The 16,499-nt window shown below is 46.1% G+C and overlaps 2 protein-coding genes and 1 long non-coding RNA gene across 5 annotated transcripts in view; 1 reads left to right on the top strand and 2 right to left on the bottom strand.

Annotated features, from left to right (window-relative positions):
* Nucleotides 1–304: 304 nt before the first annotated feature.
* PDXP (pyridoxal phosphatase) lies at nucleotides 305–5,349 on the bottom strand. Its single transcript, XM_083462459.1, has 2 exons — nucleotides 4,058–5,349; nucleotides 305–2,062 (listed from the first exon to the last, which is right to left on the bottom strand). The coding sequence occupies exons 1-2, from the start codon at nucleotides 4,677–4,679 to the stop codon at nucleotides 1,737–1,739; spliced, it is 948 nt and encodes a 315-aa protein (XP_083318585.1). The 5' UTR covers nucleotides 4,680–5,349; the 3' UTR covers nucleotides 305–1,736.
* A 1,067-nt stretch (nucleotides 5,350–6,416) lies between these two features.
* Nucleotides 6,417–8,920, top strand: LOC310687404. The gene is made up of 2 exons (XR_014516408.1): nucleotides 6,417–7,043; nucleotides 7,328–8,920. It is a non-coding gene; the product is annotated as an uncharacterized lncRNA (long non-coding RNA).
* Nucleotides 7,750–16,499, bottom strand: part of SH3BP1 (SH3 domain binding protein 1) — a 36,724-nt gene continuing 27,974 nt past the window's right edge. For all 3 annotated transcript variants that reach the window (XM_083462456.1, XM_083462457.1, XM_083462458.1), the window contains exons 14-19: nucleotides 15,688–15,768; nucleotides 15,373–15,489; nucleotides 12,953–13,050; nucleotides 12,343–12,472; nucleotides 11,603–11,715; nucleotides 7,750–9,858 (exon numbers count right to left, since the gene is read on the bottom strand). In XM_083462456.1, the coding sequence (XP_083318582.1) occupies nucleotides 9,425–9,858; nucleotides 11,603–11,715; nucleotides 12,343–12,472; nucleotides 12,953–13,050; nucleotides 15,373–15,489; nucleotides 15,688–15,768 (973 nt within the window). In that variant the 3' untranslated portion in view covers nucleotides 7,750–9,424. The remainder of the gene's footprint in view (nucleotides 9,859–11,602; nucleotides 11,716–12,342; nucleotides 12,473–12,952; nucleotides 13,051–15,372; nucleotides 15,490–15,687; nucleotides 15,769–16,499) is intronic.

The raw sequence follows: 16,499 nt of genomic DNA, 5'->3' as shown, positions 1-16,499 counted from the left end.
TCCAAAACTTGAGTGATGTTTTGTATTTGCCTCAATTCAGTTTCTCAGCTATTATGTCAGGCAGATTATTTGCATTTCTAAAATGAAACAGAGCTCATCAGCAAGTATACCCTTGCTTGGTAAGACGTTGTGTCCAATTTCAGCACCTTCCATTTAGGCTTCTTTTGCCCCCCCCCCCCCAAACTTGAAAAGATAATGTGTGTTAAGATAATCAACTAATTTATTCAGTCATTATACACAGCTATCTCTGATCTGATATATTTCCAGCATGCCACTGAGTAGATTAATGGGGAAAAAAGCCAGATTCCATCTTGTGCCTGCATTTTATTATGTGCAGAATGACAGCGAATGTCAGAGAACCACAACAACATGGAGGTACAGGTAAGTGAGTGGGCCCAGAGGCTACATACCCACTTTGGCACAACTCATCAGCATAATTTATACAAACACTTTAATAAATACATAATAAACCATAAAAAGACAAGCAAGGACTTATTTTGGGATGCTGTGGCACATTGACAGCACTGGAAATGCCAACGTTATCCCACAAATCAAAGAACACCACAGCAGGTCAGAGGGCGGATCAAGGTTCACCCCCCACCTAGGAGAGTGGTGAATCCTATCAGGCACAGACAGGAGTGAATTAATTTACGGACATGTTTCATTGGTCCACCCAGTCAGAGAGAAGGGGGTGGGGGAAAACACATTGTGTTCCTACCTCAATACAGGCAGGAATATCTGGAGGCTGTTATTACTGAAGGATTACCAAGACGAAGTGACAGCCAATTCAGAACTTCATGGGTACAAAAAATTGTTCTATGCATTTCATTCCTTACAGCAGCAATCCCAAAATTAAACTGGAGTGATAAAAATTCTGTCACCTGAGAAAACTCTCAAGACAGAAAAAACCACTTTCATATTTAATTCACAGTTAAAAGAGTTTTACATATTCCAGATTTACCACACTTATATGCTTTCTGACTGAGCTAGTTGGCAATTTCTCCCCACCTGCACAACACAGCACTTTGGGAGTAATTCCTGTGGATGAAAATGCCAGACAAAGTTTGAATGGATCAAACATGTAACGTGCATCAGAAACCTACCCTCAGCCCTTATCACTTCAGAGCAAGTTGTAGTGTTATGATAAGCTTGTATATACACCCACAGGAATTATTTTCCCCGAAGAGCCGTTCTGTAGAAGAACTGTGTTACTTCTGAACTGGATTTTGAATGCTCCCCTTTTCACAGCAAGAGTTCTGGGATAAACCCCGCTACCCCAACACTGGCATGGAATGACAGTGGCTATAGAAGAGAGATAAATAGTACCGGTACAAACGTTGCTTCATTCAAGCTTGGGAACAGCAAACATCACAGCAAGCACATTGCTGTGTTTCAAAGGGAAAAAAAAAGCCGAGGACAACAGTAAGAAGGCCACTAGTGGCAACAGTAAAACCAAGATAATTTAAATAAATAACTACTTCATGCCAAGAGGAGGGGGAAATAAATAAATAATGGTTCGGCCTATAAATAACCCACTTTCACATAAGATTCTCTGTTCCCTTATAGCTGGCTAAAGTAAAACAAAAGGACCTCAAATAATGAACTAACACCCCTCTCTTCATTCTCGAAGAAACACTGGAATGTGATGAGCCCAGAATCAAGGAGAGAGGGAGCAGAAGTAGGAAAGGGCGGCAATCAGGAATGGGACTAGGAACTCTGCCCACCCACATCTCCCCTTACTCATCCAGGCCGGGTATTAAGTCTGCAATACTGTCCACATAATAATGAGGCACCAGGTCCTTTGCAGCAGGGCTGTCGCTGGCCATGTATGCCTGTGCCTCCTCTAGGTTTGAGACTCCCGTCAGGGTCAAGACCGTTTCAAGGCCACAGTTCTTGCCAAACAGGATATCTGTCTCCAGCCGGTCACCCACCATGAGCATGCGGGACGGATCCACACCAAAGCGCTCCACAATGCACTCAAACATATACGTGTTGGGCTTCCCAATTACCATTGCCTTGCGCCCAGATGCTGTTTCAACTGCAGCAGTGAGACTCCCTGTTCCTGAGAGAGAAAAGACAACAAGACACCCCCATGTGAAAAGATTGGTCTCCAATTCATTAAGCAACTTAAGCATAGCCTACATATTTATGCAATCAAGCTAGATTGGGTTGACAAAGGATGTGCAAAAGAGCAACTTTTTAAGCCTCCAAATGGTGAAACTGAACAGGCCTAGTTGTCTCAATGAGGTGGTAACTCTGCAACTGTCCCTTTAGGAGACAGGGACACTGAATGCTCCTCCAATTGCATGGAGGAGAATTCAACCATGCAGTCCCCACCTGCAGCCAACCTGGGCAGCCCAACACACTATGACCTCAGCCTCAGTGTTGGAGATAAGCACTTGCTTGGTAGCCAAATGCAACAAGGAATTGAATGCATGTGATCTAGCAGAAAGGCGAAGGAGAGGCATAGCACTCCATCCCTCCTATTTGCCAGGCATAGAAACCAAGCAGACTGCAAGACAAGGGAAGGTCCCACCTCCATCCCCAGGATAGAAATGCAGTGAGCTGGTGGAGGAAGGACAGAGGTCTTTATCTCCTATTACAAGGCTGCTACACATCTTAAACCCTAGTCCGAGAACTTAAATCCTAATCCAAGGATAAAAGCACAAACTCTATCCAGGATGAGAGAGCTGGCTCCAAGGCCTTGATGAAAAGAAATTCTACTCCACCCCCTGCTGGTGTGTTAGTTCATGGAAAGAACACATTTCTAGCATTAGGCTAGATATTTGAATTTCCTTTCATTGTGTCATGTAACTTACACATTGTCCTGTATGACTACCACTAAGCTTCTCCTTTGATTGATTAGCACTGGCATAAAGTGGGATGTAAACTGGTCACATTTGGGATACTGTTGAGGTTAACAGTGAATATTTCCAAATAAAGAATGAACAGACACGTCAGCTGCCTCACAAGTGTGGCACTAGGAAGTCTAGGGAAATAAAATCAGGAACCTGAAGCCAGCTAATGGAATTGTAGCACTTTTTTTAGTTCTCTTACAATCCTTAATAGATTCTAGGTTTGGGATTCCCCAAGGTACAGAAAACACCGCCTGCACTGTCACACAGAGCCTGATGCACAGGTGAAGGAAAGTGGATGGCTACTCATGATGGTTTGAGGAACTGTATGGCTAACTCACAATACTGATCAATGTAAGGCACCGTAATACTGCAGATCTAGCTAACAACCCAAACAGCCTACCAAGAATATTGGGTACCTGGGATGTACCATGTATCACATAGCTTTACAGGACCCCATACTTGGCAGACATAGTATTTTAGCATCTGATGAGCAGGATACAGGAATGGGCTCCCAAACTAATAGTGCTTGACCACTGATGACATAATACATGGCCAGGAGTTCCTCCCAGACCCAGAGGGGAATACCATCCTTAGTCCAGGATGCTCCTAAGAGGCTCCACAGATGCCAGCAATGGGACACAAGGGTAGTGTTCCTTTAACTGGTATTTTAGGGAAAAGGACACCTGATCCTTTTGGAGAACCATCCTTAACCCTTGACCCAAGAAGGGTGGTCTATGGACTTAGATTCAAACCCTAGCTCAACTCATGAGGTGTCTAAGTAAGCCATAAGAGTTTGGCCTCAGCTTGCGCATCTATGGTAAAAATACTACAAGCGAGACGGCGTACTGTTCTGCTTGAACCACAGCAACATGGGAACAAGCCCCATAAGGCTTAAGAAGCACTACCCCAATTTTAAGATTTTCCAGGTATCCATTACCAGTCACGAGTGCTTACCATCTGAACCCAGGGCACACCCTAAAGTTCGCCAGCTGAGGTTCCAGACCTTACTTTAAAAACCCTGGGCTCCTTGTCCTGTCGGTTTGGAAATCCCTCTCCAAAGCTAAGCAACGCGAGGGCGGAGGGGAGGGAACAGGGCAAACTACAGTCACTCGGCCATGAGCGGAAAGGGAGCTCTGCTCATGCTCAGGATCCAGGCGCCGCAGAGGCTCCTTGTTGGAGCCCCGCTCCCCGTCACTCACCCGGGGTGCGCTGCCCGCTGCTCAGCGGGTGCCAAGGGTCCGGGTCGGTGGCCACCAGCAGGCACTGCGGGTCTCGCAGGTAGGCGCAGGCCTCGGTCAGCTTGGCGAACGTGAACTGGTCGTCGTAGCCGACGACGACGGCGCGCACCGGGAGCCTCTCGTGCCCGGCCGGTTCCTCCTCCTGGTCGTCCCCGCCTGCTCCTCCTCCTTCGCCGACCAGGCGCAGCCCGGCGTCCCGCAGCTCCCCGCGCAGCCCTTCCCCGCCCAGCACGAAGACGCAGCCGGCCGGGGGCGAGTCTCCGGAGCCGCTCTCGCCGCCCAGCAGGCGCTGCCGGAGGTAGAGCGCGGAGCAGAGCGCGGAGCTGAAGACCTGCTCGGCGCGGACGCCGCGGAAGCCCAGGCGGGAGAAGCGGCGCTCCAGCTCGGGCACCGAGCGGCGGCTGTTGTTGGAAACGAAGAGGGCGGCCTTGCCGTTGCGGCTGAGGCGCTCCAGCAGCTCCGGGGCGCCGGGCACCGCCCGCTCGCCCGTCCACAGGACCCCGTCGCAGTCGAAGAGGACGCCCTGCGCCTCGCCCAGCACCTCGCGCAGGCACGAGCCGCTCAGCCGCCTGCAGCCCGCCATGCTGGGACCGGCCGCTCTCACCGCCGCCGCCACCCCCGCACCGCCTCTTCCTCCTCCTCCTCCGCTCCCGCCCGGGCCAATCAGGAGCGCGGCGCCGCCATGACGGACGGAGGGGAGGCGGCGGCGCGGGAGCACCAATCGAGGGGCTCGGCGACTAGGCGCGTCGGGCGAAACAGAAGCGGGCCCTGGCTCAGCGGCCAACCGCGTTGCAGGAAGACCCGTGACTGGCAGGTTCGAGGGACGAGGCGGATGTTACCAGCCATGGTGATAGGGGCGGGGCGGGGAGGACGGGGACTGTGTTGCCATGGCAACCCGTTACAGTGATTGGGAAGGGAAGAGGATCCAGATGTGAGCGCGCTGGATGGGCTTTCGGAGCGGGCGGGGGGGGAAGGATGGAACCGAGGACTTGAAAAGCCCGCCCCTTCCCGCCGTAGCCTATGGGAAGAAAGCGGCATGGAGGCCCGGAGCAAAGTGACAGCTGCTGTAAGCCTATCAGGTAGAAGAATAGAGGTTAGTAGCCTATAAAATACGGCGAACGAAAACAACAGCGTTAGCGAAAAGTGGGCGTCACACCCTTATCTACCTATCGTAATTAAAGAGCGGAGGCGGGACTAAAATGGAAAAAGGAAGTAGACTATTAAAAAAAAAATACATCAGATGGTAAACAAACCAGGGCGGTCGGGGAAAGAATGAGAGGCGGTTGTTGACGCCAATTGGCGGTTTCAGAATGAAAAAAGAAGGCGGAGCAAAAAAAGGCCAGCCAATGACTGTCTTGGAAAGGCCTTGCTTACACACGGTTCTTTTACAGCAACTGGCACCAAATAACCCCGGGAACTGTAGTTTACCCTTCACAGAGTGCCAATTCCCAGTAGATTTCATGAACTACAGTTCTCAGGATTACAGGGAAATGGAACCGTTACATATTCTGTGGTCTGTGTTTGCCTGAGCTTGAGTCTGGACTAAGGAATCTGAGCTCCTGTGTTCTGATTTGATACATGACTTCCAATCACAGAACACTTCAGGATTTGGGCCTCTGCCATTGGTCCTTGAATTCTGAGTCGTGATTCGCAGCTTGGAAGTTTAGACAGCCAATCATGTTGGGAGTGGGAGTGGCCCAGATTTTCAGGAATGTATATAAGCAGCTGCTTTGCCCCTGTTCCCCAGTTATGTAGTCCAATCAAGGTTCTTGCTGTCGTCACTGCGTCTTGCCTTGTGGGAACCCGCCTACACTTCAGGAATGTGCCTGAGAAGTGTGGCATGGGCTCAAGTCGAAGGGTGGCTGCGAGGGCCTTCAGAACTTCCCCTTCGTCCTCCTCCTGGCAGAACTGAAGTCCCGTGGATGCCTACCTGGCTTTCGCCCTCTATAAGCAAAGGACAAATAAATGGCTTTTCACTAGCAGCTGGGTGGAAGAAAAGGAATTGGCCCATCTACTCACCCTGACTATGGCTGACTTGTGGTCCCACGGCAAATTGAGATATCGGGAAATGCAGCCTCCACCATAAAACAGATTCACTGCTCCTATTAAGAGGGCACCTTAATTTTATCCAGCTGCAATTGAATAAGCATGACTATATCTAAAGTAGCAGCATTAAGGATAAATAAAACATGATCCTGGCCAACCACTCTTGGGTCTGTAATTTATGGAGATTTAATGAAAACCAAGCACAATAGATCTTGTCTGTTCGGAGCACTAAAGAGAAGTTAGCAACACTGAGAATACAATCATATTCATGTCTGAAGTACTTAACTTCTTGAATTAAATGAGACTTACTACTAGGTAAGAGAGTATAGCTGGGGTGGTGAACTTTTTTTCAGCCAGAGGGCTGCAGTCCCTCAGGAGAACCACATGCCATGGGTTCTAGCCACACAAAAGCCAGCAGTTCCTATCTACCTACACACCCACACCCACCCACCTTCCATACACACAGAAAAGATGCATTATTCACATTTCAATTATACATTCCAGCTAGGCAAAAGCACTAAAGAGGGTTGTGGGGGTGTCTTTTGGGGAGTGTCCCCAAGGATCACAGTCAGTCTTGGCCCTGGAGGTTTCCTATCCTTGCTGTATAAGATTGCAGCTTGATTTACAAATTCTGCTATTAACCACTGGTTTCATCTGGACTCTCAAAAAATCCAAATCTTAGCTGATCTTCCCTGCATATCTAAACAACATAGCACAAAGTTAAATCCAGTGTGGGAACTGCTTCCTTGGCCCTGTCCCTCCCCCCTGCACCCCTGAGATCCATTCAGATTGATCATGTGGACAATTATTTTGTGCAGAATGCCCTTCAGCCTGTTTGCCTTTATCATGTGACAGAATGCAAAGTGATTTTCTGGAAAAGCGTGCACATGACTGCAGCTTGGTGAGTGAGCTGACTGGATTATTTATACACAGAAACAGCTGTGTGCTTGCTCGTGGTTTGCTGGGTTCTGCAACTAACAACACTTGCAGTGGTGTGCGTCCTTTTTGTCCTATCAATTTATAAATAAATTGATTTTAACAGAGTCATCATTGTAAGACTCTGCTGCTCTCTTCTCTGCAGAAAGGTGACACATCTCTGCTCAGTGAATATGGGGGGGGGGATACCTCTCTCACAAGTGCCAATATGATTTGCATTGTAGAAGATTCAATGTTTTTAAATTTCAGAGAAATAATGGGGAATTACACCATCAAAGAAGGCAAATACTCCTGGTTTTTTGCACAACAGAAGTAATGCTGTTGTGGGAATTTGCAGAGGGTTAGTATCTCTGTCAGCTTGCTGTAGGAAAAACTATGAAGAGACTTGTGGTCACCTTGAAGGCTAAAAAGTATGGCAATCATCCCCAAAGCTGAAGTCAACTCCATGAGAAGCATCTTATGAAATTGACTTTATCCCACAAAAGCTTATGCCGAATACATTTAAAGCAACACAAGACAATAGTAAGAGACTCTACAGTATTTGATAATACAAACAAAACTCTTATGTGTGAAGGTATGAGAAAGAGCTGCACATCTCTAAAGACAAAAAGCAATAAAAATAATGTATTTAATAAATTGCATCTGGTGAATAGGACTCTGGACCATGAAAATGCATGCTGCAATATATTTATTAAATCCTTAAGATGCCACAGAGCACTCTTGCCATTTTACAGGATTTTCTCAAGAACTATCCAGGAGTTCAGTTTGTCTCTGACACAAGCAAAGCAGACACATTCTTTAAAAAAATGAAGGAACGTGCTCCTTCTCTCAGCCATAAATATGACCGTACAGTTAAAAAATAATTTACCAGCTATGTATAAAAATAAGTGGTCACCTTTCCAATCCTAAGGAAACCCATGTGAAGAGTTTATTAGGTCATGTCTGCATTGCAAGTGTAAATGAGCTTAATTGTCCTCTCCCAAAAGATCCTGAGAATGGTAGTTCCTTAAATGGGGTACTACACATCTCTTTCAAAGTCTTATTACAAAACTACTGCTATACACTTTCTTGGAGAAGCCAAGGTTAAAGGTGGCAGGGCAGGTGTGCCTGCAGCAAAAAGCTCATCCAGAATATAAGGTGGGAAGTCCACTATCCTTCACTCATCCATCTTCAAACTCAGGAGTGGTTCAAATACACATTTGCACTTGAATACTTGCATGTGCGAGTGTGGCGTTGTGTGGCAAAGTCCAGACAAATTTTCAGATCAGCTCAAACAAAATGGGCATTAGTTAAGGTGCTCACACATTTATCTGCCAATCATTGCATAGAGAAACAAAGCAATGTGCTTGCATACGTGAACAAGCCCTGTATCTAGGCTCTCCACAGTGAGAATACATACACTGACTGTAACTAGGATCCAGCCTCTACCTTTAAAGAGCAGCCAAAAGGGGGAGTCTATTGCTGACAGCTTCTAGCGTTATACTACAGTTCTATGATGGGAAAAGCTGCACGTAAAATTAGTTCCATTAGTTCCTCAAGGTCCAAGATCCTTTTTGGGGTCCACAGCTGACAATTGTGTTTTGGCCTGCACTTTTGATTTTTATTGTGCTGCACCTGCTGCCCTTATAAAAAATAACTACAAATATCGCATATAACCTGGATATACATAGGGTTGATTTTCAAATGGCCCACCCTCTCTACCAATCACATCCCTACCAATCACTGTAAAAGGACAGAATAATCCCTGAGACTGAGCTAAGGTGGGATGTAGGGCAACTGGAATGGAATCAAGTGGACACACCCTGTTAGGATTTGTTGAGGTTCTGAATTCTCTTCAAGGGGGGGAAAAAGCAAAGACATTAGAAGCATAAAAAAGCAGATCTGCACATTATACAGAATGGAGCATTAGACGGAATGGAAGAATTCTGGACAGTACCACATCACACAGCAGTGCAGGGAAGTGAATCATATGCTTGAATGCTCTCAGCTTGGAATGAACTATTGCATCAAGAACAAGGTTATACAGTGCAACTTAACTACATGCTGGAAGGATATATTTTTTTAATGTCTCTGGCTCTGCATCTGAATGCTGCTTGGGAAAGGTCAGAGGAGTACCAGGAGGAGAGTTCAAAATAATACAAAGTAGGAAAAGAGCCATTCATGAAAAGGCAGCAAGAAGCAGAGGCACATGGAAGAAGAGAGATTGCTTTTGAGGTTGCAGACGCGAGTGCTGGTTTCCAAGCCACAATAATGACAGATGTCAATATGGCACCTCTATGTCCCCACAAGAGTGCTAGCCTGTGTGATGTGCTCAGGGTCACACCTGATCTTGCACCTTTTCCTTCCTTACGCTGCAGCTCCTTCTTCATTATTCTCCAGAGCATCAGCCTCCAGATCCGGTGCAGATGGAGAGCTGCTTCTTTCTACAGGTGGGGGTTCACTGGGCTCTGTTGTCACAGGGAGGGATTCCTTGGATGTTTCTAGGCTGCTGTCGCCAGGAAGAGAAAGAGGTGCTTCATCTGCCTCGCTGGTCCTGCTTTCTGAAGGAGGCTTCGGGGATGGGGACGCATTGCGACTCTGGCGCCTGACCGGCTGGGGTGGAAGTGGTGGAGGGACAGAGGGAGCTCGCATGCTTCCTCCGACGGTTCTTCGAGGCATTGCTTTAGGGATAGAAGGAGAGTCTGGGGCAGGAGGCTGGGTCTGAAGCTGCACAGGAGGTGGGGTTCGAGGCTGGGCTATGGGCGGAGGCACCGCGGGTCGGGGTGGAGCAACTCGCTTTGCTGCAAAGCAAAACAGTGAAACAAAATCCAGGTTCTGAGAATTTTCGCCTTGTGGATGTCACCTGTTATCTGTATGGTCTCTCCACACAGCAGCTCTGCACCTCACACCCCTCCAAATATCTTCTCCTACCAGTGCTTGTCCTCAAGTGTATTTTTGCAAGTTTGGAAGAAAGATTCCCTTCTAAGGATTCTCTCCCATTCCTCTGAAAAGCTATGATTTCCTTACAAGCAGGCTGTAGATCAAGTCCCCCAAACCACTTGTGGAGGCAACAGACATCTAGAGGCATAGGCTGCTTCCACACTACGGCCTTGCGACACTGCACAAATAATGCTTTTCTCTGGTCATCTGAAAGTGGAAACTGTGGATCCACACAGTGAGTTATTTCCTCCACTAACAGCATTCCCATCCACACTACAAATGCATAATTTGGCAATGGGAGAAGCTGTGGCTCTCCATCGCCCATTGTCCCTGGCTATTGGTGAGGCTGGCTGTGGCTGATGGGAGTCCAATACCTTCCCCATCCCTGGCATAAACAAAAACACAACAAAAGTGGCTGGATCTCAACTCTGGTACATTGCTGCAGGAACAAGCCAGGCACAAGAGTTCCACTGCACAATGTAGCTCTTCACAATTAATGGTGATGATTATGAAAAAGAAGTAGATTAAAATGGTGCAAAGCATAACTAAAACCTGAGAAGTTTATTGAAACCTGGATTATGTCCAGCTGTCCCCAACTGCACTACAAATTTGTGATGTATGCAGCCATTGTTTCCAGCCATGTTGATAAAAAGAGCTACAACAATTAATCACTGTTGCAAAACTTTGTCATTTAGAATCACAAGTTTCCTGACAGTAGGGAAAAGGCTTTGTAAGCTGTGCCGATTTTCAATCATTCTTTAACACATTCATAATAAAACATTATGATTTATATGTTTTGAAGAGCTATTGCTCTTCTGTGCCAAATGAAAAAAAGTGGGAAAATGTTAAAAGGGACCGTGTTGCAGGAAAGCAAATGACAGATATGCTAACAAGCAATGCAATGCGGTGTGGGAAAAGAGTGTGGAAAAAGTAAGGTGTGGAAAAAGAGACTGGGTGCTTCCAGTGGGGGTGGTCAGTATTGCAAATGGGTCATTCAGAGATTACAAATCACAGATTTTTCCTGGGAAAGGGCAATTTGGATTTAATGGGGGAAAATATGGATTGGCATTTTTGATTCCTACAACTGTTGTGTGGACTATGTTAAAAAAATCAGATTGCTGCCAGATGTGGGTTTATTAGGGGATGGAGTCTCTTCATGCATGCAAGTTATTTTTGCAGTGGGTCCACATGACACCATTAGCACCACTGGGAATCAAATTTACCCTTTCCAGGGAAAACCCAATAAGTAAAAAAGCTTGTTGCCAATGGTGTGCTTGCAAATTAAGCCCCTGTCTGGAAGCACCCTAGAATGCATGAGCAGTGCCCATCCCTAAACCACCACCCACCTGGAAGCACCCAGTCCCCAGGCAATGATACTACTTGTTTCACAGAATATTCTCCTTCAAAAAGGAGCTCAACTCGTGTAAGGATAGTGCTGCAATCGCATTTGATGCCAAGTGTGTGTATGGGCCTGGCAGGGGGAGAGCACACAAATACAGCTTGAGAGCAGTGTTATCTGGATTCCCCAGAAGAGCTGCACAAGCTGACAGAGCCTATTCTGGAGCAAACAGTTCCTACAGAAGCACCCATAAGAACAAGACTTACACTTCCTCGAAGCATCCTCAGCAGGAACAGGAGTAGGCAAAGAGACTGCAGCTTCAGTAGAAGGTTGGGTCACCTTTGAGAGGACTGTTCCAGGGGTCACCTCAAAATTTTTCCTGTCAGTTGGTAAAAAGCTTGTAAGCTGTTTGTAGTCTGATCTCTTGGCTCAAAAAGACACGTGTGTGTGTGTGTGTGTAGGCTGGATTTCTCAAACGGATTTGAGCAGCTGAGCAAACTCTTCCACTATAGGCTTCTCTTTATGTTGAGCCCTCTAGTTTGGTGGTGCTGTTACTGGATGCCATGTCAATCCATAATAAGACGATGCTTATCCACAGCTTGATCATGGATGAAGGGGTTGACATGTATTATTAAGACTTGGTTGGGTGAGCTGAATGGCCCCAAGCGGACTCAGCTGTGTCCATCTGGCTACTCAGTCTAGCACCAGGCTAGATGGGCTGTGTGTTTCAAGAGCTATATGCCCAACTGCATGCCTTCTTGACCCCTGTCCCTCCCAGCTTACTAAATCTAGCAGAGGGTAGGGCATTGACAGGTTGGAGGCAGAGCATGATTAATGCTTCTGTGTGTTACTAAAGCTGCTTCTGTATCATAGAATTGTAGGCTCCTTGAAGTAGAGACCTGCCAGATCTTTGTTAAGCAAGTTGTGCCTGGGTGGCTCTATATAAACAAATGTATCTCACAGTTCCTGGAAAAACTGTGACAAAACATATGCTTATACTACTTGCCTTTCTCCGGGCCGTGGTGAAGCTGGTTCAGCAGAGAGAAGCAAAGATGCGGGTTCTTCTGCTGCGGAGACATCTCTATCTTTAATGTCTGATGGGGGAGTGAACAGGCCAGATACGTCAAAGTCAATATCTTTAAAAAAGGGGAGAAAGACAAAGTTATTGAGATGATCTGAAGTACTGAATCATACCCATTATGAAATGTTGTAGTCTTCCCTTGCAGGAGGAAGTTCAAATTTTGGTATCTTCCATCTCTTATGGCTCATGGTCTTTATGATCCAGGAGATGCAGCTCGATCATAGACAATAGGAGATGCCCTGGCCAAGAGTTCCTTATAACTAGGTGGTTATTTATGTATTTTTGGTGGGGTTGCAGTCAAACATAACCACCAAGCTGAGGGCAAGTTAATGCATGAAGGGGTTAAGATCATATAATTGTATTCCTAGACTTGGCCAGTTCTATGAGGGCAGGGACAAGGAACCCGTGACCCTCTGGATGTTGCTGGACTCCAGCTCCCACCATCATGGTCAGCCAGTGGTCAGGGATGATGGAAGCTGTAATGCAGCTCCTCACCAGGGTAAAGAAAAATTCAGGCCAACAGATGATGGACTACCTCCTGGGAAGAGGATGTCAGCATTTTGTATCAGGGGTTCCACAACTCCCACAACTTGGATGGAGGATACAGAAGCCATATCTAGTTGCACCTGGCACCTGGGGGAGACAGCAACAAGAACTATGTTAAGCAAAGGCTGTTCATCCTAACTTTTCCTCTACAGTTTCTGATGGGAGAGAGTGAAGTCAGTGAAATTCCTCTTTCCGTGCAGCTCATAAAAGTTATACAAGCCTTTTTAAAGGCTAGAGGTGACAAATCTAGGACTGTTTTAATTAAGATATTAGCTCTTTAAAGTTCATGGAGGAACCAGACAGAGTGTTTTCCCTTCTGTTAGAGCATCGCAACCTGTTTTTTTCCTCCATTTGAGGAGAAGGAAAGGACGTGTGCTTTAATAACATAACTGAAAGTTAGTTCTAGACTTGCCATATCCTATCTGGGACAAGTCTTCAGTTTTTCCCAGAACCTCAGAGGAAAGCAGATGTTCCACAGGCTGGACTTCTCCCATCAATCTGTTGTAGTGACAAGGAAAATGGCACCTTTGAGATCACAGGGGAGGAACTGGATCTGGCTGGTGGAAGGGATCCTTACCTCCCCCATCTCCCACAAGTCCACCTACTGATTAATCACCTGAGGTCTATACATAATAATGCCAGGGGACAGCTTAAAAGGAGCTCACTCTCAGAACCAACCTAGTGATTGACACTGACAGCTCACCGTCAAAGGACCCGTTTGCATTCAAACCACTCTTGCAAACAGGGAGGGAAAACATCTCTTTGCATATGTGATTTGAATTCAAACAAAGTCTGCAAACAGACTCTGAAGGCGTGCTGTGAGGCAGGGGTTTGCAGGCACCCCTGGTCAGCTGATTGGCAGTGTCTGCAAACCCCACTTTGCCACGTCTTTCTTTTTAAAATAATTTTTATTGAATGATTTTATGTTACAAAAAACAATACAGCCATACTACCACTAAATATAATTAAGAAATAAAAATTGCATACATTAATATTTAGTTTATTTGTTATTTACCGTCTTATTTCCTCCCAAACATTCCATACAAAAACACACATATGTGCAGACACCCGCACACAAAATGATAATAATGAAAGTAAATATTTTCCCCCCTTTTATCTTCCAAAATCTTTTCTTCAACTTTGACTTCCTGTCAAGTCCTTTTGCATATATTTTATCTTACAATCGAATGTACACAAAACAATAAAGCTTTCTATATAAATTTTCCAATACATTCTAAAAACATAATAAATCCTTAATTGTTGTCCACCTCCTTTTAGTTCCTTTATCACTCGAATGCTAGCATGGAGTCAAAACTATTATTGTATTGTTGAACATATCTTCTATAACCATCCTATTTTTCTGCAAATTTTTGCTTTGAGTTTCCTCTGAGTTTACTAGTCAGTTGAGCCGTCTCCACCAATTCCTGTAATTTGATTTGCCAATCTGTTATTTTTGGAGCCTTGTGATCTTTCCATCCCTTGGCCACAAGTATACGAGCTGCTGCGGTTGCATACAAGAATACCTCTCTTAGATTTCTGGGGATCTCTTTATCTAAAATACTTAATAGAAATGCCTCCGTTTTTTTAGTAAAAGTTATCCCCATCATCTTTTTAAATTCATCATATATTTTCCCCCAAAAAGTCTTTTTACTGTCCCATAACTGGGGACAGGTGTGACTTCTGGCATGGGTAGGTTGAGCTTAGTAAAAACAGCACCATGGACCAAATGGGGAAGCCCGTGGGGCCTAATTAGACCTGAGGGTCAGCAGTTCTCCACATGTATTCTAGACGTTTTCAAGTTCTGGATAAGCTGCCTTGGATGGCCTCTGGAATTCTTGGTATGATAAGGTTCTGGTGGGTGTACACAGCACCATTCTCAATTACAATTGATGCATGTATATTTCTAAAGAGTTCAATTACTGAATACATGCTAAGCCAAAAAGTGGAGACAATGGAGTGTGCCTCCATGGGTGAAGTAAAACTGCTGCCAAAGTGACCTCCCCAGAATGCAAGCCTGGGCAATGTGTATGGAGGTCCTAGGCTACCCAGACAATAACACACACACACACACACACACACACACACACACACACACACCGGCCTCACTGATGCTGTCCAAAGGAAAGCAGAGCAATATGTTTGACATGAGCTTGGCTGCAGGCGTTGCCGGAAGGAGGTGTACAAGGCGCCATCCACCTGCCTTGGGGACTCCAGTCTGGATTTGTGTTGGGTTTACTCCTTAGCCTTTTCTTCTTCTGAAGATGTCCCGCAAGGCAGTGGAGGTTTAGGATCAGAGTTTTCCTTCTCCTAGATGGGCTACCTTCCCAGGTTGACGAACCCCATCTGCCCCTCACTTCCCCTCCCCTGTACCCCAGAGGAGAATGCATTCTGGCAGTTTTATACAGTTACCCTTCAGTCTGCTGGGGCCACAAGAGGTTGGGCCCTAGGACAATGGCAATGTTGCTGGGGGTCATCTTATTCACTTCCTGCTGTTCAGCCAGCTTGGCTAAAAAACGAATCAGATACCTGTTGGGAAAAGGCAAGTACTGTAGTGAAAACCAGGAAAACCACTGTCTTGACATTTCAGGTGGGGCTCTTTTGCCTGTCTGTTGAGTAACAACAGAAATGCAGCAGGCTTTTCCAGCACTGAGCGACAGTGATGGTATAAGCGCCACCTACGAAGCTTCATCTTAAAGCCCCTTAATACTAACAGGTGTGCCACACCTCATGTTGTTGTAGTTGTCCTTGGGGAGACGGCTGCAAGTGTCCCGAAGATGCTCCAGTCGATTCTCTGGCTCTTTGATACTGAAAGGGAGAGGTGAGGAGGGCTACAACAAGCTTCAAAAGCAAAGGGATCCATCTATTATGATAATTGCTTATATGGAGTCTTATCTTTATTTTTTCATGGGCATTTCGACCACTGTCTGGCTGCCAGTCTGCTGCTGCAGCTCCACATGTGTAAGTCCTATCCTTCTTCCTATCAGCTCAGAGTGGCAACCCTGGATGGGACTACTCTGTTTAAATTCACAACAGCCCTGTATTGTATGTTAGGGTGTGAGTGATAGCAACGTGTTGAAGGTCCTGCAGCTAGCCTTATGGCTTGATCAGGGATCAGAGCCAAGGTTTCCCAGATCAAGGGCAGATCTACACCATCCATTTCAAGCACTTTTAAAGCACATGACTGCCTCCAAAGAATCGTAGGAGCTGCAGTTTGTTAAAGCTGCTGGAACTGTAGCTCTTTCATTGGGGAAACTACAGTTCCCAGAATTCTTTGGGGGAATTAATGTGCTTTGGGTGTGAATGGCCATCATTCTAACTATTGTGCCACCTGGTATTTCAAGTGGCAGTCCAACATCACTTGTTGGGGGGGAAATCTTATTTCACCTAGTTCCAGAGAGACATAATACCCAATGAATATTTACTTGGGACCAAACAACTTAAGATGCAGAAGATCAGCACAAGCATTTCCTGACATTCATATTTTTATTTTAAAGCAGAGTGGGTGAGAACTCCAAATTTGATGGGAGCTGTGGGGC

The sequence above is a fragment of the Podarcis liolepis genome (genome assembly GCF_965112155.1).
Source record: "Podarcis liolepis genome assembly, chromosome: 10".
Lineage (NCBI taxonomy): Eukaryota > Metazoa > Chordata > Lepidosauria > Squamata > Lacertidae > Podarcis > Podarcis liolepis.
This window is presented reverse-complemented; position numbering and strand designations above follow the sequence as displayed.